Raw genomic sequence first — 27098 nt, forward strand, 5'->3', positions numbered from 1 at the left:
CCTTTCCAAGCTTGAGCACGCCGCGGGCACCTTAGGGATGCTGGTGCGATTCGGAAGGCGCAGTGGACAGGCGAAGGAAAGCACGGGTGAGCTGAACTGGCCCATCCCGGCACAGGGATTGTTTCTGGTTCCCAAGCATGGGGGGAGAGGCGAGGGTACATTACCTTCTGAAACGGGCTCCACCATATAAAAACAGCACTGTGGGCATCGTCGGTCTCCGTGTGAATTAAACAGTTTTGACCATGGATGGGTGGGTAGGTGGGAAGTTTACAGAAATAAGGGTAGAGAAAAGAAGTCAGAAACTTAACAGTTGACTAGCTCGTCTGGGTCTCAAGCTGCGCAGTTGCAGCTCCAAAAGTCTGGTGTTTGCTGAATTCTCTCGCACTTAAGCTTTGTTATTCGTTGAGTGACTTGGAATGTATTTTGGAAATATAAGTGACCTCATTAGAGTCTTAGCTCTACTGTGAACCTACTGAGTGCTCTTAGGAAAGTGTCTGAAGGAAAGTCTCATTTTCAAATCTAGAATGAAAGTAATGTTTCACCCTACGGCATATACTCTGATATATCAGAGTGTAAAAATAATGCTATTTAAGATGCATTAACAAACATGACCTTTTATAAAAATTTGATTTTGTAATAGAAGTAGCTTAGAACACTTAAAGAACTCTATTAATTTCAGTGATTTTGGTTTCTTAAGTCTGTAAATTCCCAATTAATGTTCTCATGGTGACATTAGAACCTTGGGAACTTAGATTATCTTCATGTCATTGCTTCAGTAGCAATCGAGTCCCTTGTGCCAAGTGAGAGCCAGCCATTCTCCCACCCAGTGGGCACTAGTGCATATTTATGCTGTGGAAAACTTAAGTACCAGCAGAGGATCACGACATGTAGGAGACAGTACTCAAGGGGCATGTACTGAAAAACACAATTGTTCCGACATATTCACTTTCTTGTATATGAAGTACTGCACTGGGAGTTCCCTGGTGGTGCAGTGGTTAGGACTGGATGCTTTCACTGCCTGGACTGTTTGCAATCCCTGGTGGAGGAACTAAGATCCCACAAACCTCAGGGAGCAAAAAGGAAAGAAAAAGTGCCATGTGAAAATATTTACCTGATAGATTAACTCTGGCAGTTGGTCCAGAAGTTTGCATCTGAGCCTCACTGCTACATTATATCTTCATTTGATACTGAGATTTCAAGAAGTTAAATAACTTGCCCAAGTTTACATAGTAAGGAATTGACTGAGCAAGGACTCAAATTTATGTCCTCTGATTTTTAAATCTTGTATCAGTTCAGTTCAGTTCAGTTGCTCAGTTGTGTCTGACTCTTTGCAACTCCATGAATCGCAGCACACCAGGCCTCCCTGTCCATCACCAACTCCCGGAGTTCACTCAGACTCACATCCATCGAGTCCGTGATGCCATCCAGCCATCTCATCCTCTGTCGTCCCCTTCTCCTCCTGCCCCCAATCCCTCCCAGCATCAGAGTCTTTTCCAATGAGTCAACTCTTCGCATGAGGTGGCCAGAGTATTGGAGTTTCACCTTTAGCATCATTCCTTCCAAAGAACACCCATGGTTGATCTCCTTTAGAATGGACTGGTTGGATCTCCTTGCAGTCCAAGGGACTCTCAAGAGTCTTCTCCAACACCACAGTTCAAAAGCATCAATTCTTTGGCACTCAGCTTTCTTCACAGTCCAACTCTCACATCCATACATGACCACTGGAAAAACCATAGCCTTGACCAGACAGACCTTTGTTGGCAAAGTAATGTCTCTGTTTTTCAATATGCTATCTAGGTTGGTCATAACTTTTCTTTCAAGGAGTAAGCGTCTTTTAATTTCATGGCTGCAGCCACCATCTGCAGTGATTTTGGAGCCCCAAAGTACTTTCCACCTAATCCCAGCTGTTCTTAAGATAACAAGAATAAAATTATTCTTTGAAACAACTTCCAGATAGTATGCCAATATAGAAATGTCTGTGAAAAATCGGTTAAATTTCTCTTGAAAGTTTTTAACTCATTTTTAAAAATTTATTAGAAATGAAGTACTGTGAAGAAGATCAAGTTCTCTATCCACCTCTACTGCCTAGCAAAGTAGATCTCCGGCAGGTCACCATAATTCCATACAATGAGTGGGAAAGGATTCGAGATAGCCTAGACAGTTTGACCAGAGAAGCAGCATGCCTTCGTGCAGAAAGAAAAGCAAAGAAAGAAATGCATTTACGATCCCAAGAAGTGGTAAAACACTGGACTAATACATACGCAGTAAGTATTAACCACCTGAGGGTGCATGTGCGCTGAAGACTGACTCTTCTTAGTACTCTTTTATAAATATTTCTAAGATGTAAAATAGCATTACAGTGCATTGAAACACATTTTCAACAGCTTTATTTAGGTATAAGTGGCATATAGTAAACTGGATATATTTAAAGTGTACTTTAAGATTGGACGTGTTTATTTACCCCTGAAACCATTATTATAATCAAGAGAATGAACATATAATTGCCCCCCAGAAAGTTTTCCTGAACCCCCATTTTACTTCCTCTCATTTTTCCCCATGCTTCCTCCAGTGTCTCCAGGCAACCACTGATCTGCTGTCTATTATAAATTTCAGACAATTATTTAGAAATTCTTTCATGTTTTGTATCAATTATTCATTTTATTGCTGAGCAGTATTCCATTGTATGGCTATAACACAGTTTGTTATTATGCTCAGTTGTTGATGGATAGACATCAAGGAGATATTGACATTTGAGCTGCATCAGAAAATAAAGACAGTTTTATGAATTTTACTTCTTTTCCATTCGGGGTGTCTTTTAGTTCTTTCTTTCTCTTTCTTTTCTTTTTGCCTTATTGTACAGGAATGGATGTTTGATTTTTAAAGTGCTTTTTTTTTTTTTTTACTTGTCTCTGTTGACATAATCATGAAGTTTTCATTCTTAATTTTGTTATATGGTGAATTGATCAGTATTCAAACATTGAAGCAAGATTGTATTCCTGGGATAAATGTTTGCTGGTCATATGTTATCTTTTTGATGGTTTCAGTTTGTTAAAATGTTAATTTTTGCATATGTGTTCATGAGGAATATTGGTCTTCTTGAAATGATGTTGGTGGTCTTGAAATGATATTGGTTTTCTTGAAATGTCTTTGTCTGGTTTGGATATCAGGGTGATGCTGGTTATTGTTATGATGGAGGATTGTGCAGAAACACAGGTCTTGAAACTGAGGAACCAAGGAGCTTCTTAAGGTATCCAGGCAGCTTCTTTTCATCTGTCTCTGATTTGTCTGACATTCCATCTTTTTCTAGAATGATATATGTCTTTGCTGTGCCCTTCTCTGTGCATCTGTAAGATTCTGTACCTAAGAGGTACGTAACCTGAATTTTAGTGCCATGTACATGAGTGGGAATCTACTTCAAAGTGGGGAGATGTCCTCTGACTCCTTTTATTATCTCACCTGGGGAGAAATGCTGGGAAAAGATATTCTCATCCCCCTACAGCACTTGCCTGGATCATTGAGGAACTGAGAGGCAGAATTTTTTCCTGTTTTAAATTTTTAAAACTCTGTGCAAGCATATCTGCTTAGAGAGTTCTCACTTTTCCCTACCCCCCAACTTTGCATATTTCCTCACTGTGTTGCAAGGTACATTATCTATCTTTAGGAGGGGACACAGAAAGTTTGTCTTTCCTTGCTTTAGGAACAGTGTTCATAATTTATGAAGTCTCTTTTTTCTAAAAGAGGGAAGAGTTACATCATGACTGATATCATATATGTAATATAATATGTGACATTCTGAAAAAGGCAAAACCTACAGGGAGAGAAAACAGATCAGTGATTGCCAAAGGGTACAGGTTGGGGGGAATAGTTGACTCTAACAGGACATGAGGGGAGGATGGAACTGTTCTATAAGTGACTATGCATTTGTAAAACTGTATGCTAAAAGAGCGTATATGACATATACTGTAAAATATTTGATTTTAGAAAAGCCCTTGGTCCATAAATAGATGGAAGTGTGAAATATACTCCATTTGGTTTTTTTTTCCAGAAGTACCACACTACACCTAATACTTTACACTTTCATGGGTGTTAAAGAAGAAAAAATATGTAGTAAGTCTAGTAGAAACATAATAATAAAAACTGCAGTATAGGCACAGGGATTGGCAAAATGATTCATCAGTAGAGAGAGCCTGGAAGCAATCCTGTGTTATACATGGGAGCCTGCCAAGTGCTAGAAATGTCATTGCAAGTTAGATGGAAAAAGATGGAAATTCCATAACAGATACTGAAATAACTGGCATATGGAAAAGATGAAATTATATCCCAATGGTACAGAATATACAAAAATGAATTTCAGCTGGATTTAAGACCTACATGTGGAAAAATGGAACATTTAAAAATAAATCATAGGATAGCTTCAAGGTTTCTGGGCTCAAACGGTAAAGCAACTGCCTACAGTGTGGGAGACCTGGGTTCAGTCCCTGGGTCGGGAAGCTCCCCTGGAGAAGGAAATGGTAACCCACTCCAGTATTCTTGCCTGGAAAATCCCATGGATGGAGAAGCCTAGTAGGCTACAGACCATGGGGTCGCAAAGAGTCGGACACGACTGAGCGACTTCACTTCACTTTCAAGATTTTCTTAAGATGTAGAAAATATGACCCATAAAGGAGAAAATGACTTCATCCACACGAGACATTGGCTACCTCCACAGGGGTGTAGGAGAACATGTGAAGTACGCTGTTGCTGATTTTTTAAAGGGCTTCCCTGGTGGCTCAGTGGTAAAGAATCCGCCTGCCCATGCAGGAGACACGGTTCCATCCCTGATCCAGGAGGATCCCACGTACTGTGGAGCAATCGAGCCTGTGCTCCACAACTATTATTGAGCCTCTGCCCTGGAGCCCGGGAGCCACAGCCGCGGAAGCCCGCACGCCCTGGAGCCCGTGCTCCCCAGTGACGGAAGCCACCAATGAGAAGCTCACACGTCACGAGAGAGTAGTCCCAGCTCACTGCAGAGAAGAGCCCTCGCAGCAACGAAGACCGAGCACAGCCAGGAATAGATAGATAAAGAAAGGGACAAAAGTAGCAATATTATTTATTAAATATAGAATGGAATTATGGAAATAAATGTGAGAAACTAAGGTGTTTATCTTAGAGATTCCAGGATTGGAGGGAGAGTTCCATTATATACTTTTATAATATTTTAGATTTTGAACCATGTAAATGTATTACCTAAAAAATTGAATTAAAGATTAGCTCATAAGTATAACCTCCTATTTATTAATGGTGCAAATACAATACTCAGGGAAAGCTCTAATTATAATGTTAAATTTTGTAAGGTTAAATTACAAAATGAAAACAGACTACTGCTTTTATTTTTTTGTAGGGGATGAAAGAACAGAAACTTAAAGCCAAGAAGAAGCGTGATGAAGAAATAGAAGCAGAAAGACAAATTCTTGATATAGAAGAAGCAATATACAAACAAGGAGAAAGGAAAAAGGCCATTGAACTTGCAAAGCAATACCAATTTTACCAGACAGAACGAGTGAAAAACTTTCATGTACTACTTGGGTTTTCTTACATTTTATGTATATTTAACACATCTGTATATAACTAGACTTCATTTTCTTAAAATATTGCAATTTTTTTTTTTGTAGTCAGGACTTCTTCTTAGTAGAGTTATGAAAGAACGGGATGCACAGATTGAATTCCAAAAGAGTAAAATAAAATCAGATAAAAAATGGGAGGAACAACTGAAACTCAATGTTGAAAAAGCTTTTAAAGAAGAACGAGAAAAAGCAGAAAAACAACGCAGAGAAAGAGTGGCTCTTGCTAAAGATCATTTAAAACAGTATGTATATATAAATTACCTTTTTTTGTACCTTTTTCTTTTTCTCATAAAGATACAGCTTTTTTTCTGATTATAAAAGTAACATATGCTGATATACTTAGTAAGTAGAAAAAAAATAACAAGAAAGAGGTTAAGAATCACTATTACTCCTTTGGTGGCGTAGTCGCTAAGTCGTGTCTGACTCTGCGACCCCGTTTACTTTAGCCTCCCAGCCTCCTCTGTCCATAGGGTTTTCCAGGCAAGAATACTGGAGTGGGTTGCCATTTCCTTCTCCAAGGGATCATCCCAACCCAGGGATCGAACTTTGGTCTCCTGCATTGCAGGTGGATTATTGCTTTATCCAAAGATAATATATTAGTTACAATTGTTATAATAATGCCACACAATCTAGTGGCATTCAACAGTAAACATTTATTTTTCATGTGTGTATGGTGGTTTGGGCTTGGCTGGGCAGCTTCTCCTCAAACTGTAGGACAGCTGGGTTTGCTTGTTACTGCAGGAAGGGCTCTGATCCTATTCCATGTGGATCTCATTTTGAGGTCTAGGATGGAGGGACAGCAAGCACCAGGGGAAAATTGCTTTTATGATATTGACAGATGCTAAAGAATTAGCTTGCAAGCAAATGGCTAAACCCAAAGAGTGTCAAAGGGTAAGGAAATACACTTGGCCTATCATGAGCCTCTAGTCACATCACTGTGCTGACTTCAGTGGGACAGAGCCATAGACTTAGAATGGAAGTGAGGCGTGAGGGAGTCTATCTTTTTGAACAATAATTGCCGGGGTCCAGCCCCGGTGGAACCAGGGTAATTCGAAGGAGAGACGGATAGGCGAGGGAAAAACTTATTTATATAGAAATATAAAAGAGATTAAGAAGAAATAGTGTAGTAGGAAAATTAAGTGGAGAAAGGAGGCTGAGTAACTTGGCTTACGGGGAAGACCAATAAAATCTCAGGACAAGAGATTTGCACCATCTACACTGGGCCACTGGCGCCCACTTGAATATCGAAGGGTGCCCCGCCTTAGGCTCCCTTTCGCGTGGGTCTTAGAAGCCAGGACAAGTAAGTAGACTTGGTGAGCCACCCCGCTCCACATGGGAATTCACCCTGAAATTAGAGTAAAGAGGAGAGGGAGGGAGAGGGAGAAAAAGAGAGACAGAGAGACACGGGGGGGAGCCAGATTCCCAAGAAACTAGGCCGAGAGACTAGTCCGAGAAACTGGTCCATCCTTTATTGTTCAGAAGGCCTTTTATACTTTTGATAAAACATGGAGATCAATGGGTAACACAAAGTTATGCAGCGTTAGCAGCCCAGATTCTTATCAAAAGCCAGGCTTTTCTCTCTGCATACCTAGTTGTATACACAAATCTTAGGTAATTTACATTATCTTCCGGCCAAAAGGGCCAATTAACATTTTACAGTCCTTTTCTGATAAGGTTTGTCAACCAGAAGGCTTATTTGTGTTGATCTTCCCAAAGTCTGGTGCCACTCTCAGAAAAACACTAAATAAAGTTACATTCTTACACAGCAAAGATACCACAATTTATAACAAGTAAAAGGAGTACAGTGATTTATAACAAAAGAAAAGTAATTAACTCAAAAGTCTAGTGTTGCTAACATCAAAACTACTATATATCTTTTTCCATATCCCGTTTACATTGATTAACATTCTCCCAGGTGCCTAAAAGATAAAGAATATGGAGGCCTGGCAGCAATCATTGACTCAACAGTGAAATCCTGTCACCAATATGATTTTTAGCTCTTTAAAAAAGGCTCTGTATCTTTAAGATGCTTTTAAGCTTTGTGCCTCTCGCAGTTGGGGGGCTGTAAGCAATTCACAAGCTGTAAGAGGTCCGGGGGAACCTGTTAGGCAAGCTAGAGAGCTACCAGAGGGGTTTAACTGAAACATCCCTTTCAAATGCAGAAGACTAAAGCCCTGATTTGACTTTTTCCAGCAAATATCAGAAGAGTGGAAAAGCAGGCAGACTCTGGTCTTGGTGGGGTGGATGCTCAGGAAATTCCAGGGGGAACCCCTGAAGCCTGATCACGTCCTTGCGTTTTGTCAGGCTTCCTTCTGCATGACCTTGTCACGGGCGGGATTCCTCACGCTGGCCCCCGGCAAATAATTTAATCCAACACAGTAATTTGTTATTGTCTTGGTATGTAGCCATATAGATTTTTTTGATGATAGTGGTAGACAGGGTCTCATTCACTGAAGTATAATTTATATTTAATAAAATCCACTCTTTAAAAAGCATATTGCTGGGAATTCCCTGGTGGTCCATTAATTAGGACTCTGTACTTCCACTGCCAAGGGACTAGGGTTCAATCCCCAGTTGGGGAACTAAGATCCCGTAAGTCATGCCCTATGCCCCCGCAAAGCATACTGCTGTATAATCACCTCCAAATCAAGATGTAGAACACTTGACTGCCCCCCAAAATTCCCTCATGCCCCTTTGCATTAAGTTCGGTCCCCCACCCTTGGCCCTTGGTAATCATTGACCCACTGATACAGACTTTTTTTCTGAGCATGTATGCTCACATTCTATAAAATAACACTGGATCCACACTATTGTTTTACGGAATGTTTTCTTCACACACCAGTAGTCTCTGTGCTCAGTCTTGTCTGATTCTTTGTGGCTCAGAGGACTGTAGCCCACCAGTCTCCTCTGTCTGTGGAATTTTTCTGGCAAGTGTACTGGAGTGGGTTGCCGTTGCCTACTCTAGGGGATCTTCCCAACCCAGGGATCAAACCTGTGTCTCCTGCATTGGTAGGCAGTTCTTTACCACTAGCACTGCCTGGGAAGTCCCTAGTATGTCATGAAATCTTGCCATGTTGGTAAATGGAAATCCAAGCTGATTTTTTTTAACCTAGCTATTACTGTACATATGAAGAGAATATTTGGGTGCTATTGTACTTACTTTTCTAAATAACTGATGCATGCACATAGGAAGAGGCACAGAGGGGATTCAGTGAAAAGTCTCTTCCTCGTCCATCAGACCATTTTCCTCATACTATAGTTTAAATGTATTAATATATACATTGTATTAATGTATCAAAAAATAAATAGTACTGTTTAAGGACATTTTTACCATTTTTAAAGAAAAAATATTTTTATACTTATTACATCATTCATTCATCATTAATTATTTTTAAATATAATTAAATAAAATAGGATATAAATTAATAATCACCAGAAATGCTGTGATCCAGATTAAGTACTATTAACATATGAGTGTATATTCATCTGCTCCTCAAAATTTTCTTTTAAATTTCATAAACTATGAATGAATAATTGGAGAAGGCAATGGCACCCCACTCCAGTATTCTTGCCTGGAAAATCCCATGGATGGAGGAGCCTGGTAGGCTTCAGTCCATAGGGTCTCGAAGAGTCAGACACGACTGAGCGACTTCACTTTCATTTTCACTTTCATTCATTGGAGAAGGAAATGGCAACCCACCCCAGTGTTCTTGCCTGGAGAATCCCAGGGACGGGGGAGCCTGGTGGGCTGCTGTCCCTGGGGTCGCACAGACTCGGACATGACTGAAGTGACTTAGCAGCAGCAGCAGCAGATATTAATTTATTAGACATATTGCAGATTTTTGTCATCAGTATTTGGAAAATATGGCCTATTTTATTGTTTGTCTTCAGTTAGTATGAGAGTCTGCCTGTGACTCACAGTCGGCATGATGAGTGAGGACAGGGCAAATAAGGGACTCTGTGATGCCAAAATCCCCCCAAAGAGGATTTTTGATCAACACCCTTAAAAAAATTATTGTAAAGACACTTTAAAAATATAGATGAGGTTGATTACATCAGGGAAGTCCCAAATGTAAGCTGCTTGAGGGCAGGAACATGTGTTGATTGGCTGGACGGGATGTGTGGATGCCTACACACAGACACCTCAGGCTGGAGCTGACTTGGCAGTATGCTGAGAATCGACTACCAAACGTGGGCAGTCAGAATCTGTGATAAACCACTGATGGTGCATGCTCCTGGTGGTGATGGTAGGGGGACTGAGGCTGTGGGTTGTACAGTTCAGTTCAGTTGCTCAGTCATGTCTGACTCTTTGAGACCCCATGAATTGCAGCACTCCAGGCCTCCCTTTCCATCACCAGCTCCCAGAGTTCACCCAAACTCATGTCCATCCAGTCAGTGATGCCATCCAGCCATCTCATCCTCTGTCGTCCCCTTCTCCTGCCCCTAATCCCTCCCAGCATCAGAGTCTTTTCCAATGAGTCAACTCTTCACATGAGGTGGCCAAAGTACTGGAGTTTCAGCTTCAGCATCATTCCTTCCAAAGAAATCCCAGGGCTGATCTCCTTCAGAATGGACTGGTTGGATCTCCTTGCAGTCCAAGGGACTCTCAAGAGTCTTCTCCAACACCACAGTTCAAAAGCATCAATTCTTTGGTGCTCAGCTTTCTTCACAGTCAAACTCTCACATCCGTACATGACCACAGGAAAAACCGTAGCCTTGACTAGACGGACCTTTGTTGGCAAAGTAATGTCTCTGCTTTTCAATATGCTATCTAGGTTGGTCATAACTTTCCTTCCAAGGAGTAAGCGTCTTTTAATTTCATGGCTGCAGCCACCATCTGCAGTGATTTTGGAGCCCCCAAAAATAAAGTCTGACACCGTTTCCACTGTTTCCCCATCTATTTCCCATGAAGTGATGGGACCAGATGCCATGATCTTTGTTTTCTGAATGTTGAGCTTTAAGCCAACTTTTTCACTCTCTTCTTTCACTTTCATCAAGAGGCTTTTGAGTTCCTCTTCACTTTCTGCCATAAGGGGGGTGTCATCTGCATATCTGAGGTTATTGATATTTCTCCTGGCAATCTTGATTCCAGCTTGTGTTTCTTCCAGTCCAGCGTTTCTCATGATGTACTCTGCATAGAAGTTAAATAAGCAAGGTGACAATATACAGCCTTGACGTACTCCTTTTCCTATTTGGAACCAGTGTGTTATTTCATGTCCAGTTCTAACTGTTGCTTCCTGACCTGCATATAGGTTTCTCAAGATGCAGGTCAGGGGTCTTGTATTCCCATCTCTTGAACAATTTTCCACAGTTTCTTGTGATCCACACAGTCAAAGGCTTTGGCATAGTCAGTAAAGCAGAAATAGATGTTTTTCTGGCACTCTCTTGCTTTTTCGATGATCTAGCGGATGTTGGCAATTTGATCTCTGGTTCCTCTGCCTTTTCTAAAACCAGCTTGAACATCTGGAAGTTCACAGTTCACACATTGCTGAGCCTGGCTTGGAGAATTTTGAGCATTACTTGACTAGCGTGTGAGATGAGTGCAATTGTGCGGTAGTTTGAGCATTCTTTGGCATTGCCTTTCTTTGGGATTGGAATGAAAACTGACCTTTTCCAGTCCTATGGCCACTGCTGAGTTTTCCAACTTTGTTGGCATATTGAGTGCAGCACTTTCACAGCATCATCTTTCAGGATTTGAAACAGCTCAATAGGAATTCCATCACCTCCACTAGCTTTGTTCGTAGTGATGCTTCCAAGGCCCACTTGACTTCACATTCCAAGATGTCTGGCTCTAGGTGAGTGATCACACCATCGTGATTATCTTGGTCATGAAAATCTTTTTTGTACAGTTCTGTGTATTCTTGCCACGTCTTAATATCTTCTGCTTCTGTTAGGTCCATACCATTTCTGTCCTTTATCGAGCCCATCTTTGCATGAAATGTTCCCTTGGTATCTCTAATTTTCTTGAAGAGATCTCTAGTCTTTCCCATTCTGTTGTTTTCCTCTATTTCTTGGCATTGATCGCTTAAGAAGGCTTTCTTATCTCTTCTTGCTATTCTTTGGAACTCTGCATTCAGATGCTTATGTCTTTCCTTTTCTTCTTTGCTTTTTGCTTCTCTTCTTTTCACAGCTATTTGTAAGGCCTTCCCAGACAGCCATTTTGCGTTTTTGCGTCTCTTTTCCATGGGGATGTTCTTGATCCCTGTCTCCTGTACAATGTCACAAACCTCATTCCATATTTCATCAGGCACTCTATCTATCAGATCTAGGCCCTTAAATCTATTTCTCACTTCCACTGTATAATCAAGAGATTTGATTTAGGTCATACCTGAATGGTCTAGTGGTTTTCCCTACTTTCTTTAAGTCTGAATTTGGCAATAAGGAGTTCATGATCTGAGCCACAGTCAGCTTTGTTGTGGATTGTACAGAGCTGGTGCTAAATCCAGATCGGAGCTCTGCAGTGAGGAGGCTGCTCAGGGATCTCTGAAGAACTCACAGGCAAGCCTGTGAGAGAACCAGCACTAGATGACTCATCAGTCTGAAGGCATCAGTAGTGTTAGCTAGGGCGAGGATAACAGCCAGAATGGCCAGCAGGGTAAGGAAATCGTTGCCTTTCTTCTATCAAACCCCATTTTCTAAGGGGCAAGGTCCATAGCTTAGTGTCTTGTAGTGCTGAAGTGGAAAAGCAGAAGGGATTAGGGACTTCTCTGTAACACAGTGTCACCATCTCAGCATACTGTCTGTTGTTCAGTAGGCTGGTTCTTTCTAAAGGAAAGAAACATTTAAATCTGGTCTAGGGCTTAATTATTGTGAGTAATGAAGCAAATTTGAAGAAAGAAAAATAATTGGCAATCCTGGGATAACCAAGTTTGGATTTGGTTTTTATCACTGCTCTTTACCTATCTGTTCTTGTTCCCAAAGAAATCCAGAAGTTTTCTTTTACAGCTTCAAATCATCCCAGTCAGAATCTAATTCATTTCATTAAAATATATTCTATTTTTCTGCTTCACTCTCAGTTTTAGTTGTTGTTGTTTTTTTTCTTTAGAATAAAAGAACATGAAGAGGAAGAAGAAAAAAGGAGGAAAGAGGAAGAAAAGGATGCTGAGGAAATAAAACGACAGAACTCATTATATGAAATAGAAATGAAAAAAAAACAAGGAAAGAAAAAAGAAGAGATCAATGATAGCAGGAGGCTATTTTTTGTAAGTAGATATTATTCAGAAATGTATCTCTTCAAGAAATGTACAAAGTCCAATGCCTAATTTTCAGTATATTTTTTATAAACAATAGTGGAGTAGAAAACAAGTTTACTATTAAGTTGGGTTTCTAGGTATAGTTTGAGGGGAACTATATTTGCTGTTGTTTCACATGTATGTGCTATTACTTATGAACAAGAATTAAGAGAAGGAGACGTTTTGTCCAATGAATTTTCTTATCTTTAAAATGAGAGCTGTTACAAGCAATGAATGGGGTGATACGTGTTCAGTATCTGACGCACTATTAACTTGTGCTCCATCAGTTCAGTTCGGTTGCTCAGTCGTGTCCGACTCTTTGCGACCCCATGAATCGCAGCATGCCAGGCCTCCCTGTCCATCACCATCTCCCAGAGTTCACTCAGACTCACATCCATCGAGTCCGTGATGCCATCCAGCCATCTCATCCTCTGTCATCCCCTTCTCCTCCTGCCCCCAATCCCTCCCAGCATCAGAGTCTTTTCCAGTGAGTCAACTCTTCGCATAAGTTGGCCAAAGTACTGGAGTTTCAGCTTTAGCATCATTCCTTCCAAAGAAATCCCAGGGCTGATCTCCTTCAGAATGGACTGGTTGGATCTCCTTGCAGTCCAAGGGACTCTCAAGAGTCTTCTCCAACACCACAGTTCAAAAGCATCAATTCTTCGGCGCTCAGCCTTCTTCACAGTCCAACTCTCACATCCATACATGACCACAGGAAAAACCATAGTCTTGACTAGACGGACCTTAGTCGGCAAAGTAATGCCTCTGTTTTTCAATATGCTGTCTAGCTTGATCATAACTTTTCTTCCAAGGAGTAAGCGTCTTTTAATTTCATGGCTGCAGTCACCATCTGCAGTGATTTTGGAGCCCCCAAAAATAAAGTCTGACACTGTTTCCACTGCTTCCCCATCTATTTCCCATGAAGTGATGGGACCAGATGCCATGATCTTTGTTTTCTGAATGTTGAGCTTTAAGCCAAGTTTTTCACTCTCCACTTTCACTTTCATCAGGAGGCTTTTTAGTTCCTCTTCACTTTCTGCCATAAGGGTGGTGTCATCTGCATATCTGCATATCTGCATATCTGAGGGTGGTGTCATCTGCATATCTGCATATCTGCATATCTGAGGTTATTGCTATTTCTCCCAGCAATCTTGATTCCAGCTTGTGTTTCTTCCAGTCCAGCATTTCTCATGATGTACTCTGCATATAAGTTAAATAAGCAGGGTGACAATATACAGCCTTGACGTACTCCTTTTCCTATTTGGAACCAGTGTGTTATTCCATGTCCAGTTCTAACTGTTGCTTCCTGACCTGCATATAGGTTTCTCAAGATGCAGGTCAGGGGTCTTGTATTCCCATCTCTTGAACAATTTTCCACAGTTTCTTGTGATCCACACAGTCAAAGGCTTTGGCATAGTCAATAAAGCAGAAATAGATGTTTTTCTGGCACTCTCTTGCTTTTTCGATGATCTAGCGGATGTTGGCAATTTGATCTCTGGTTCCTCTGCCTTTTCTCAATCCAGCTTGAACATCAGGAAGTTCACGGTTCACGTATTGCTGAAGCCTGGCTTGGAGAATTTTGAGCATTACTTTACTAGCATGTGAGATGAGTGTAATTGTGCAGTAGTTTAATAATTGTTTTAGGGTTGTTGTAATTTATTTTGTAATATTTAACATCCTTTTCTTTATAAAGTTAGTTTTTATTCTTAAGTAACATATTCGTTGTTGTTGTTTAGTCGCTAAGTTGTGTCTGACTTTCACGAAGTTACATACATACAGATTTAAAACATCAAACATCACAAATCGCTTAGAGTAGCAGTCCTTGCTCCACTCCGTCTGCTTCTTGGAATATTATATTCTAAATAATCCACATATTTTTAAAAATATATTAAGCTTTTAAGATATGTATCTGGATTTATCAATTTTAAATGTTTTCTGTCTCTCTGTCCTAAAGAGGATTTAGCTCTTTTCTGATACTACCCTCTTCTCATTCTCTTCTCCCTAAATAATCAGGGTATAATTTTAGTTTAATCATTATTATGATTAAATGAATATTGTTCATCAAAGAGTTAATATACTATGACTGTATTTTTTGCTTCCATAAATATGCTTCTGTGATTAAAATAATTGTCATTGTTTTCATTTGCTTTAAAGTTGTACACCTCAATTTTTTCCATATGTTCCATGTTCTGTCAAATGGATGATACTAGTTTTCAAGTGTTCAACTAAGTAATATTAAATTATCTATGTTATTGGTTTTGTTGGTACTCCCACATCCAGAGTCCCTGCTCTTTAGGCCTGCTGCTCAGCTGCCATTCTGGGCCTTCCCTGTGCCAATTTCCTGGGTCACAGCTCCTATTTCCTCAACCTTAAGCCTTCCTCTTTCTTGGTTTATTCCTTCATCTTGCTGAAATACATCTTTGAGTAGCTTCTGAAGAAAGGCTATAGAGGAGGTGAAATTTTTGACTTCTTATCTGGAAAGGTTATCATCTAAGGTAATGCTTGCTTTATAGTTTGGATGTAGAATTCTGGGTTCAGAATTCAGAGTTGTGTATTTACAGTTTCTTAATCATTTAGCTTTCAGTGTTGCTATTGAGAAGTTATATCCCATTTATGGTCTTCATCTTATGTGTGTAAGCTACTGTGTTTGGCTTTTTCTTTCCTTTTCTCTGTTTCTCTGAAAGCTCTCAGAGTCTCTAAGATTTCACAGGGACATACCTTGTGTAGGTCTTTTTCATTTTGCTAAGCACTCAGTTGATGCTTTAACCCATAAATGTGTCAAGTTTTCTTATTTCTTCTATAATTTTGTCCCTTTCTATTTTGTTTTCTCTGTTCTAAAACCCCTCTGGACTTTCTGAAGTGATGCTGTAATTTTTAAAAAATAGTTTCTCATATTATTAGTTAGGGTACAAGCATATAACAGAAAACTCAAAATGAAAAATATAAAAAATTACAAAATAAATTGCAACAGTACCTTAAAAATTAATCCTTTATTTGAAGAGCAGAGCTAATCTTTCCAAGGCTGATATGATTCCTCCAGAATCAACAAGGAATGAGACAGCTTTTCTTTTTTTGCCTTCCTATTCTCAGAACAGAGGTGGCTTCTGTTCTCAGGATTGCCTCATGGCCTTGAATAACTGCTGGAGCTCCCCCTGTCCTGACCAGACTCCAGGCAGCAGGAAGAAGAAAGGATGAAGGACAGAAAAGAGTGTTCTATCTTTTCTCCTTTTAAGGAACCTTTTCAGAACTCCCACTTAACAATTTCCATTAAAGCTCATTGGTTGTAATTTAGTGACACCTCGCTGAAAAGAACGCTTGGAAATATAGTCTTCTAGCTGAGACTGTTACCATTCTGAACAAAATCTGGGTTCTGCTACTTATGCAGAAGGGAAGAAAGACTCTTCAGTAGGCAGTTAATTATTCCTGCCATTTTTTTTTTTTTTTACTTTGAGAGTTATCCCCAACTTTGTCTTCTAAATATTCTATTGAATTTTTAATTTTAGTGATGAAAGTTTTAATTTCAAAGTATTATAGAATACCAGTAATATCATTATTCCTTTTGCATGAAATCTTATTCTTGGTTCATGAATATAATATTTTTATCTCTCCAAGTCACTTTGGAATAGGACAGACCTGTTTTGAATGCTAACTTGGCTTCTTACTAGCTATGTGACCTTGAGCTGAGGCTTTCAACTTTTAAAAAATCAGAATTAACTTTTAAATTCTAGTCTTTTCTTATTATAAAAATCCTTATGAACATTACAATAACTTAGAAAGAACAGTAAAATAAAGCTTTTAAGAAATAATTCAAAACAATCACTTTTAAGAGTTTGATATTTTCATTACCTTTTCATGTCAACTAATCTATCTCCTAGCCAGATTACAGGCTTTTAAAAGTAATATCCCATAAAATAGAAGACTACTTAAGCATAGTAGGTACATAGTAACCTTGAGTTATAAATATGTTGGAATAATAAATAATTGCACCTAGTTACTTTTACCTTGAATTCACTTCTACTTTTTTTTTTCCTTTTCCCCTTTTCTTTTTTTTTAATTTAAATTTTATTTTTTTTACTTTACAATAGTGTATTGGTTTTGCCATACATTGACATGAATCCACCACAGGTGTACATGAGTTCCCAACCCTGAACCCCCCTCCCATGGTAACAGAAGCACAGATCTGCCTGTATATCCCGGCTGTTGTGTTTATTTTTTTATTTTTATTTTTTTCCGGCTGTTGTGTTTAAAGGCACTTATTATTGTGATGGCTAACTGAGGTCAGGTAGTAGAATATGTGCTGATATGAACAGATTTTTATTTTTTGTTTAAAAAATGACCTAGTTAAAAAATTTTTATCAGTATATACATCTGTATAATTTTTTGTATATGTGTAAAAAGAAAGCCTAGACAAGAAATTCGTTTCAGAGTAATCGAGCCTGGAGGGTGGAATTAGGCATAGGAAGATAGTAGATGTGGTAGGAAAAATTTTACACTGTGTTTTTAAAATATTTTAAATTTGTAAAAAAAAAACAACAACAAAATAAATTTGTATAGCATATGACTGTATTAACTATTCAAACATTAAATGAGATTATATATATTTACTGTATTTTAAAATTACATTAATAGTATTGTTTTAGATTACATAGTTGTAAAGAAATATTTGAAAAGAAATACAGAAAATTAAGAAGATGTAAAAGTCATCTATAATCTCATACCCTAGAGACAACTACTGTTAACATTTGATGCATTTCTTCCAGTTATATATTCAGTATAAACTTATATGTGCATGAAAAACTAAAATACACTATGGTAATGCTTTATATTCTGCTTTTTCCTCCTAGTTACTGATTGTTATTTATATCTTCCAATGTCCTTGAGAGCATAGTTTAACTGTTTCTCCATCATTGAATATTTAGAAGTTGTTTTCAATTTTTCAATATTATAAATAACTCTGAGATGAAATACATGGTACAGGAAATTTAATGCCCAGCTATGATTATCTCCTTGAGATAAATTTCCAAGAGAGAAATAATTATATTAGAAGCTGACCATTTGACAGGTTCCTATTAGATATCTATATGTTGAGACTCTTCTTTGTGATAACACAATTTCCCCCTTGCCCCAGGAACATTTGAATGATAAACATATCATCAAAGCTGTAGAACAGCAGCAGCAAGAGGAAGAAGATGAAAAGATTAGAAAATTCATCAAAGCAAAAAAGCGTCTTACACAAATGGGGAAAGAGAAGGAAGCTGAAAAACACAGGTCAGTGTCTAAAATAATTTTTGTGCTTAATAAAGTACTATCTGAAATTATTTTAAATCAGAAGTTATGATATGAAAGTGCAGTCTTTAGGAATAAAGGACTTATTATTTTATGTATATTTAGTGACTTTGTGATTTCAGCTTGGAGCATGTGAATGGGGGTTCCGATGGAATATTGATGTCATCTCTGTGGTTCAGTTCAGTTCAGTCGCTCAGTTGTGTCCGACTCTTTGCGACCCCATGAATCACAGCACACCAGTCCTCCCTGTCCATCACCAACTCCCAGAGTTCACCCAAACTCAGGTCCATCGAGTCGGTGACGCCATCCAGCCATCTCATCCTCTGTCGTCCCCTGCTCCTCCTGCCCCCAATCCCTCCCAGCATCAGAGTCTTTTCCAATGAATCAACTCTTCGCATGAGGTGGCCAAAGTATTGAAGTTTCAGCTTTAGCATCATTCCTTCCAAAGGACACCCAGGACTGATCTCATTCAGAATGGACTGGTTGGATCTCCTTGCAGTCCAAGGGAATCTCAAGACTCTTGTCCAACACCACAGTTCAAAAGCATCAATTCTTTGGCGCTCAGCTTTCTTCACAGTCCAACTCTCACATCCATACATGACTGGTGGAAAAACCATAGCCTTGACTAGACGGACCTTTTTTGGCAAAGTAATGTCTCTGCATCTATGTGGTAGATGACTGGAAATACTGAATATCTCTGCTTTAGGAGATTGGTATGAGAGCTGTATAAAAGCTGGAGATGGCTTTATGAGCCATTGATATACAAGTGGCAGCTGGAACTGTGGGTACAGGTGAGCTCACCTAGGGGAGTAGATAAGAAATGAAGGTGACATAGTCCGTGTGGAAATCCATAGTTAAAGGTCAAATGGAGAACAAAGATAATATGAAGACCAAGGAATAGTTTCCAGAGAATGGAGGAAAAGCAAAGAAACTGCAAAGGGTGTGTGTGTGAGAGAGAGAGAGAATTTACTAAGCAGAGAGCAGTCATCAGTGTTAGGTGACTAGAGGGAAAGAGTTTTAAAGTACAGCACTCAACAGATGTAGAGGTCGTTGCTTACCTTAGTGAGCAATTTGGGATGAGATGAGTGAAGATACAGTACATCGTGTTTTTGCCTAGATTATGCTTTACACTTGTGCAAAACCCTCTGGTGGCTTCACACCACACTTAAGAGTGTTGATTATGGCCCATAAGGCTCTGTACCCATCCTAATTCCCAGTGACCCTAACTCCCTCTCCCAAACCTCATCCCTTACTGTTCTCTTTCTTTCCCTCTTCCTCACTTACACTGAGTTTCTCCTGTACCCTCTTTGGGAAATTTTCACCTCCCTTGACTCTTTCAGATCTTCACTCAAATATTGTCTTCTCATTCCAGACATCCCTGTGTTATTTAAAATTATAACCCCATACCCCACATTGCTTATCACTTTAATGGCTTTTTTTCATTGGTGATCCAATACTATTTTAATTATTTAGTTTGCTGTGTCTCTACCCCAACTATTGTGAAAGCTCCACAAAGGCAGAGATTTTTAATGTTTTTGTTTACTTCTATGTCCCAATAGCTGCAATAGTCCCTGGCACATAGTAGATGATCAATAAAAGTGTTTAGAAAAACACTTTGTTTTTGAAAGCGCAGGTGAAATGTGACTTTTTCCACGAAGGCTTCCTTTTCCATTTACCCACATGACTTTCTAGGTTTATTGTGGCCTTTTGCCTGCATAGTTATTTCCGTAACTGCCTTTTCTGCACTTTATTTTTTTATTCGTTACTTTTTGGCTGTTCTGGGTCTTTGGCGCTGTGTGGCCTTTCTCTAGTTGCAGGGAGCAGAAGCTGCTCTCTAGTCATAGAGCGCGGCTTCTCATCGCAGTGGCTTCTCTTGTGGAACACAGGCTTTAGGGCATGTGGATTTCAGCAGTTGTGGATTGGGCTTAGTTGCTCCATGGCCTGTGGGATTTTCCCAGACTAGGATCAAACCTGTGTCTCCTGCACAGGCAGGCAGATTCTTCACCACTGAGACAGCAGGGAAGCCCTTTTCCCACTTTAGGTTGTCACTTCCTTGGGGCATGCACTGTGTCCTTTCTCTTCGCTTCTCCAGTGTGGCTTTGCAAACTCACTCTGATCAGTGAATATGTCACAACTCAAGTTAAAAGTTTTTGCCCAATTTCCTAAACCAAAATGCCCCCATTCCTTTAACAGATAGGCAGTTATTGTTGATGATGTGCCAGGCACTATGCTTGGCCCTGAACTAGAGAGAGGACTTAACCTGGTGCAAAAGGAAAGTTATCTATCTTCATTTAAAGTATGTTGGCTCCGTAACAAAACCATTCTTGAAGACTTGACTAGTAAATGGTTATTTTGTTACAGGCTAATGGAGGAACGGAGAGAAAGAATAAATAACTTCCTGAGTAAACTAATGAAAGAGAAATTTGACAATGAAGATTTGATTATTGCTAGAGATATTGCAGAAGCTGAGGCTGAGTGGGAAAAAAGAGAAAGAGAAAAGTATGAAAAAAACAAAGCAGAATTAAAAGCAATCGCAGAACATAGAGCTCTTGTGGTAAGCAATTCACTAAGTAAAAATCAAACAAAATGGAGCCCTTTGCTGCAGTTTCTCCTAACTTACTCCCTCTGCTTCTCTGACAAAAAACTAAGCGATTTGAAAAACATTGCATAAAATTATCTTCCAATATTCTTGAAATCAGACCATGTTTACTTTCTAATAGAAGATGACATGATAATTACAAATAAGATCTTTATAGATGCAAAGTATAGTCTCTTCGGTTTCAGAAGCATCTGAAATGTAAAAAAGTTATTAACTTTCATTTGAATGTTTTTAAGATAAACCAGGTAAAAATTACCCCATTGTGTTTCTGTGTATCTTAATACTTCAGAATTTATCCCTTACATGACTGACTTTCGTAAGATTTAGTTTTTAAGCATTATAGCAGTTATATAATGCTATAAATGTTTCCCTATTTTGAGATGGTCTTGCTTTTCTGTTCCTATATTTTTTAAAACCAATATCATTCTACTTACGTTTTCATTGTTTCTTGATATTACTAGAACAAAAAGTAAATTGGCCATGTGGGAGTCACCCCAACTTTTGGCGCTTTCATTGCGCCTGGCTGACTTTCCACTTGGAACTTGCTAACTTCAAGGCCATTGGTTGCTAAAAATGGTTTTTTCTTTTGCCTTCTGTCATCTAGATGAAGAATAAAGAGGAAGAAGAAAGACAAAGGAAAACAGAGGCTACAGAACAATTGCTAGCTATCCTAAAAGCAGACCAGATTTTCTGGGAGCATGAAAAGGAAAAAAAGCGGAAAGCTGATAAAGAACGTCGAGAAGTTCAAGATGCCCATATTCAGCAAATGGTAATTATTCCTACTTATAAATAAATATGTAATATAGATTTCATGAACTTTGGTTCCCAAAACAGTTTTACCAAGTAAGATTAGACAGTTGCTATGGTTATGACACAATAAAATGTACTAAAAATGTGAAGTTACTTTTTATCAGTATTGAAGTTTCCGTACTAGGTTTATGTCTTTTGTACAGATATTTATCTTTCTTCAGTTTCAATTGCATTTTAGTAAATGTGAAAGAAAATACAAATGCATATGGCAGGCCATAATGCTTTTTTTACTTTTTCCCCTCTTTTATAACTATTTTCCAGAGAATATGTTGATTGGGATCTCATAGGTTTCACTTCTGAGGTGAGTGGGGGTCCCAGAGATTTGAGAACATGTATGCAGGACTGGGCATGTAATCATGTTTCTGAAAACTGTTTTCCGGAATAGCTCTACCATTTTCCATTCTTCCCAGCAATGTATGCAAAAACAAGTCACTCCACATCCTTGCCAACACTTGTTATTGCCATCTTTTAATTTTTAACAATTCTAGCATAGTGTTTGGAGAAGGCAGTGGCACCCCACTCCAGTACTCTTGCCTGGAAAATCCCATGGACGGAGGAGCCTGGTGGGCTGCAGTCCACGGGGTCGCTAAGAGTCGGACACGACTGAGCGACTTCACTTTCACTTTTCACTTTCACGCACTGGAGAAGGAAATGGCAACCCACTCCAGTGTTCTTGCCTGGAGAATCCCAAGGACGGGGGAGCCTGGTGGGCTGCTGTCTATGGGGTCGCACAGAGTTGGACACGACTGAAACCACTTAGCAGCAGCAGCATAGTGTTATCTCATGGTGTTGTTTTGCATTTCCTAACTAAAGATGTTGAACATCTTTTCATGTTCTTTTTAGTTGTTGTGTGCCTTATTTTGTGTTTACTTAAATCTTTTGCCAGCTATTTAGTTGGGTTGTTAATGTGGTGAAACATACATATTTACTATTTTTAATCATAGTCCAAGGGCATTAAGCACATTTATACTGAGATGTAGTTGTCAGCACTGTCCGTCACCTTAACTTTTTCATCATCCTACTCTGAAACTCTGTACACATTAAAGAGCAACTGTCTGTTCTGTCTTCCTCCCATTTCCTAGTAACCACTGTTCAACTTTTTGTCTCTGTGAATTTGCTATTCTAAGTACCTCATATTAGTGAAATCATACAGTATTTGTCCTTTTTTCTTATTTCACTGAACATAGTGTCTTCAAGGTTCATTCACATTGCAGCATGTCAGTTTCATTCCTTCTTAATGATGAATAATATTCCATTGTACATATATATCAGATTTTGCTTATCCACACATCCATCAGTGGATATTTGGGTGGTTCCCGTATTTTGGCCATTGCAAATAATGACTCTGTGCACACTGTTATATAGATAGATACCTGTTTGAGTTCCTGCTTTCCATTCTTTTGCTTATATTCCCACAAGTGGAATTGCGAGATCATATAGTAATTCTGTGCAGTTGTTTTTCAGAAACACCATACCGTTTTCTACAGCAGTTGCAGCATTTCATGGAGCCACCAGCAACGTTCAAGTTCTACCTTCTCCAAATTCTCAACTCTCGTTTTCTGTCTGTTGTTGCTTATCATCATGGATTTGAAGTGGTATCTCACGGTTTTCACATGCATTTCCCTCATGATTAGTGATATTGAGCATCTTTTCATATACTTACTGACCATTTCCATTCAGACTTCCTTCAGCACGTTTTATAGCCCAGGTAGGCTAGTGACAAATGTTTTTATGGAGAAGTCTTTATCTTGCTTTTATTGGATACGAAATTAATTGGATGTCATTAGTTTTTTCAGCCTTTTGACTGTTCCAGTGTCTTCTGGCCTTCACCATTTATGACTGGAAATCTGTTAATAGTGTTTGTCCCCGTATGTGATGTGTCATTTGTCTCTTGCTCTCTTGCTGATTACAAGCTTTTTTATTGTGGCTTCCTGCAGATTGACTGTGATTTTTTTTTTTTTTTGAGTTTTTCCTATTTGAGATTTGTGGTGGGTCTTGGACGTGCTAGTTAATATCACCAAATGTGGGGAGTATTTTACTATTTCAAGTATTTTTTCCTACCTCTTTATCCCTTTTTTCTTCAGGGACCTAGTTTGCACATGCAGAGACATCTGATACTGTGCCAGAAATCTGACATTCTGTTCATTTTAGTCAATAACTTTTTCTCCAGATAGATACTTTCTATTGACCTACTTTCAAATTCACTGATTCTGATGCTGAGCTCACCTAGTGAGCTTTTCATTTGTTATTGAACTTTCAACTCTACAGTTTTCTATAGTTTCTAATTCTGTGATTCCCAATTCACTTGTTCTGAGCATATTTCTTTTAATTTACTGGATATTTTCATAACTGCTTTGAAATCTAATTGCCAAAGTCAATATGTAGTCTCATTAATAGTTGTAACTTTTATAACTATTAAAGTTATATAATTTTCTGTTGAACTTTCTTTCCTGAAAATAATATAACATTTTCCTATTTCTTTGCAGTGATTTTTGGCTGAAAATCGAACACTTTATATAGAATATGTTGCAGATTGTTTTGTTCTGAGGGTTGTTGCTTTTTTAGTAGGCAGTTGCTTTCCCTGGATGCAAACTATGAAATCTGCCTTCACCATAGTACCTCTGATGTCTTTGCTCACTTTTACGTTTTAAAGCCTGGATCCCTAGGGTTCTTTCCTCACTGTACTGGTTTTGTTTGACATTCATCCAGTAATATGGGTAGAGTTTATGTTCAGACACCTTTAGCCAGTAAAGCTTTTACTCCTATGCCTGCTATGAAAGCTGTGTGCAGGTTGAGATTGGTAGTCCAAAAGTTCTCCTGTGTGGTTGTATTTTTATCAGTCAGGAATGTGTGTAGATTTATGATTACACAGCTCTCTCTCATTCCAGAATCTCCTCATCCTATTTCTAGCTGTTTTGTCACTTGGTCCAAATAGAATCTGCCGTCATTGTCCAATAATCTGCCTGTTTTCACAACCTGAGCTAGAGGGATAGCAATGCCTTCCAGACAAGAATGTTATGAACTTGTACTTCTTACCTTCTGATCTAGTTTTTCAGGAAAAAAAACTTTTCAAGCTATAGCCTGTACATAGTCATTTACCAATGCTCTGAAATGGTTGACTTTAATAATCAACTTTTCTGTGGAGTTTTGCCCAACCTCATGTGGCCATTATCAGAAGTAGGATCTGCCACATTATTTTGAAGCAAATACCAAATATCATTATCATTTTATCAATGTATATTTCAGTATATTTCAATGTATATATCAGTATCTATCTCTAAAACCCAGGGACTCTTTAGAAATTGACATAATCACAATCCTGTTATCACACCTAAAACATTCAAAAAATATGTAACATTTAACATTCAGTGTTGTTTCAATTTCCACCAGATTGTCTCATGAATTATTTTTTAAAGGTTTTTGAGGATGAAACAGGGTCCATATATTCTATTTGGTTGATTGATATATCTTTCAAGTTTCTTGTAACCTGTAACTCTTCCTTCATTCCCATCCTTCTTGTTCTTAGTCTCCTTGTCTTCATTATGTTTATCTTGCAATTTGTTGAAGGAACTGGGTTTGTCTTTTCAAATTACAGTCTGGATTTTGTGGGCAGCCATGCAGGGTAGTATAGTTCCTTATATTTCATGCAAAATCCAAGGGAAGTCAGATTCAGGCTCAATTTCTTGCTGAAAATCCCTCACAATCGGTGCTGTGTATTTCCCCTAGAAGGCATGTGATAACTGTTGTCTCACTTTCTGTGACACAAGCAGACTTTGGTGATTGTTACCTAGATTTAATTCGTAGGTGGCAAAATGCATTTTCTCCTTCCTTCTCATTGACTGCTTTTCAAATAAATTTTCATGATCAGCAATTGGTTTCCTTAAATACAATTTTAAGACAGGATAAATATTTGAATTTCACTTTTTTGTTTTCAAATGATTAGCTCTCTAACATCTCCTAAGGCTTTTGTTACTTTACCTCCCAAGTGATCATTTTTAGGATTTTAAACCAATCAATATTTTACAAATCTGTATTTGACGTATATAGTTTGAGGTACCAGTCATATGATCCATTATGGTTATCCTTTCCTTCCACTCTCATTTCCTTTCTGTACTTAAAAAACATTTATCCCTGTTCCCTCAATGTTTCTACAAAACTGCTACCAAATCAGTTTATCCCAGTTGCTCCTTGTCAGGATCCCAAATTTTAGCATTTTACCATTCATGAGACAGTTTTTAGCCTTTTCTGTTTTTTCTTAATGTTATTTAATGTCATTTTCTATTTTTTTCAAATTCCTGGTGTCTGTCCCTATTCAACAAATAGCATAAAAGTCCTAGCGTTGAAATACAGCTTTCTAATAAAAATTTGGTTTTGTATTGAATACAAAATAGTTGTTCTATTTCATCAGAAATTTCAGTTTGATTTTAAGCTACTATTTTATGCTGAAGTGTTTGGTTACTGATTTTGAAAATATTTGCATGAATGTTATTATAATATATTCACAAGTGAATTTTTTATAAACTCAGCACTTCTTAAAATGCATCAGATACAATGAAAAGCTATCAACCAAAATATAGAAATCTTTAAAAAGCCATCAGTCACTTCATATAATATAAACAGAACATTTTTGTAAATTATAAAAAGGAAAAAATGAAATGCTAGTAAACTAGTTCTTTGACAGGTTGCTTATTTTACCTAGCTTCTGATCAGCCTACATTGATAAATGTCCAACTTCAGATTCTTAGGAAACAGAGAATGTAATTAGTTTAACTTAATTCAGATATTCATTGAAGATTTAATCTTATGTGGCTGGGTCACATGGTGTATGTGGCTGGTTTGGGATAGCAGGTCTGGGTGCATCCTTTCAGAATAGCGGATGACTGGGACAGTGATTGGTATGCCTTCTATACCTGTGAAAGAACACACCTTATAATCGGTAGAAACAGGATTTTAAACTTGGTTATTTTAATCTTAACTTCATGCTATATTGTTTGAAGATGTACAATCACATAGTAAGGTAAGCTTCACTGAGCCACTGCTTTGAACATAATGGGAGAAGCATGGGAGAATTTCTGAAATAAATTATATAGTTAAGTCAGGACTTGTCAAACGTCAATGAATTTAAAAGCTGTATCTACAACTTCATATGCTATGTGTGTTTAGAAAATTGGTCAATTTTCTAAACGTATCACTATGTAGTTATATTTTCTCTTTCCCAAACAGGCCAAACATAAGTTTAATGCACTGCAAGCAAAACAAGCAGAATCAGAGTACTGCAGACTTACTGAAGCACTTGTGGCTGAAAAGGAGAAGGAATTTCAGGATTATGCCAGAGAAGTAATTGAATCTGAGTCTGAATCGACAAACAAATATATTTATCCTCTTGTAAAAGCTGTACAGGAAGGACCTGGAGGTGGCCATGGACCAGTTTTAGTGGACAGAGGTGGATTAAGACCCAGCTATCAGGCGAATGATATCACTGGAGTCCAGCTCCCTTTTTATAACTCTCGGGGATCGAAATATAATAATTTTCAAAAGTCTAAGGGAAGGCTAGGTTTTACATGGTAG

At 38.4% G+C, this 27098-nt stretch overlaps 1 protein-coding gene across 1 annotated transcript; it reads left to right on the forward strand.

The window, feature by feature from the left end:
* Nucleotides 1-37: 37 nt before the first annotated feature.
* Nucleotides 38-27098, forward strand: CFAP210 (cilia and flagella associated protein 210). Its single transcript, XM_052654043.1, has 9 exons — nucleotides 38-86; nucleotides 2038-2264; nucleotides 5381-5554; nucleotides 5652-5845; nucleotides 12649-12805; nucleotides 17964-18103; nucleotides 20483-20675; nucleotides 21325-21489; nucleotides 26754-27098. Exons 1-9 carry the CDS (start codon nucleotides 38-40, stop codon nucleotides 27096-27098), a joined length of 1644 nt encoding a protein of 547 aa, XP_052510003.1.

Source organism: Budorcas taxicolor, chromosome 2, assembly GCF_023091745.1.
Source record: "Budorcas taxicolor isolate Tak-1 chromosome 2, Takin1.1, whole genome shotgun sequence".
NCBI classification, from domain to species: Eukaryota; Metazoa; Chordata; class Mammalia; order Artiodactyla; family Bovidae; genus Budorcas; species Budorcas taxicolor.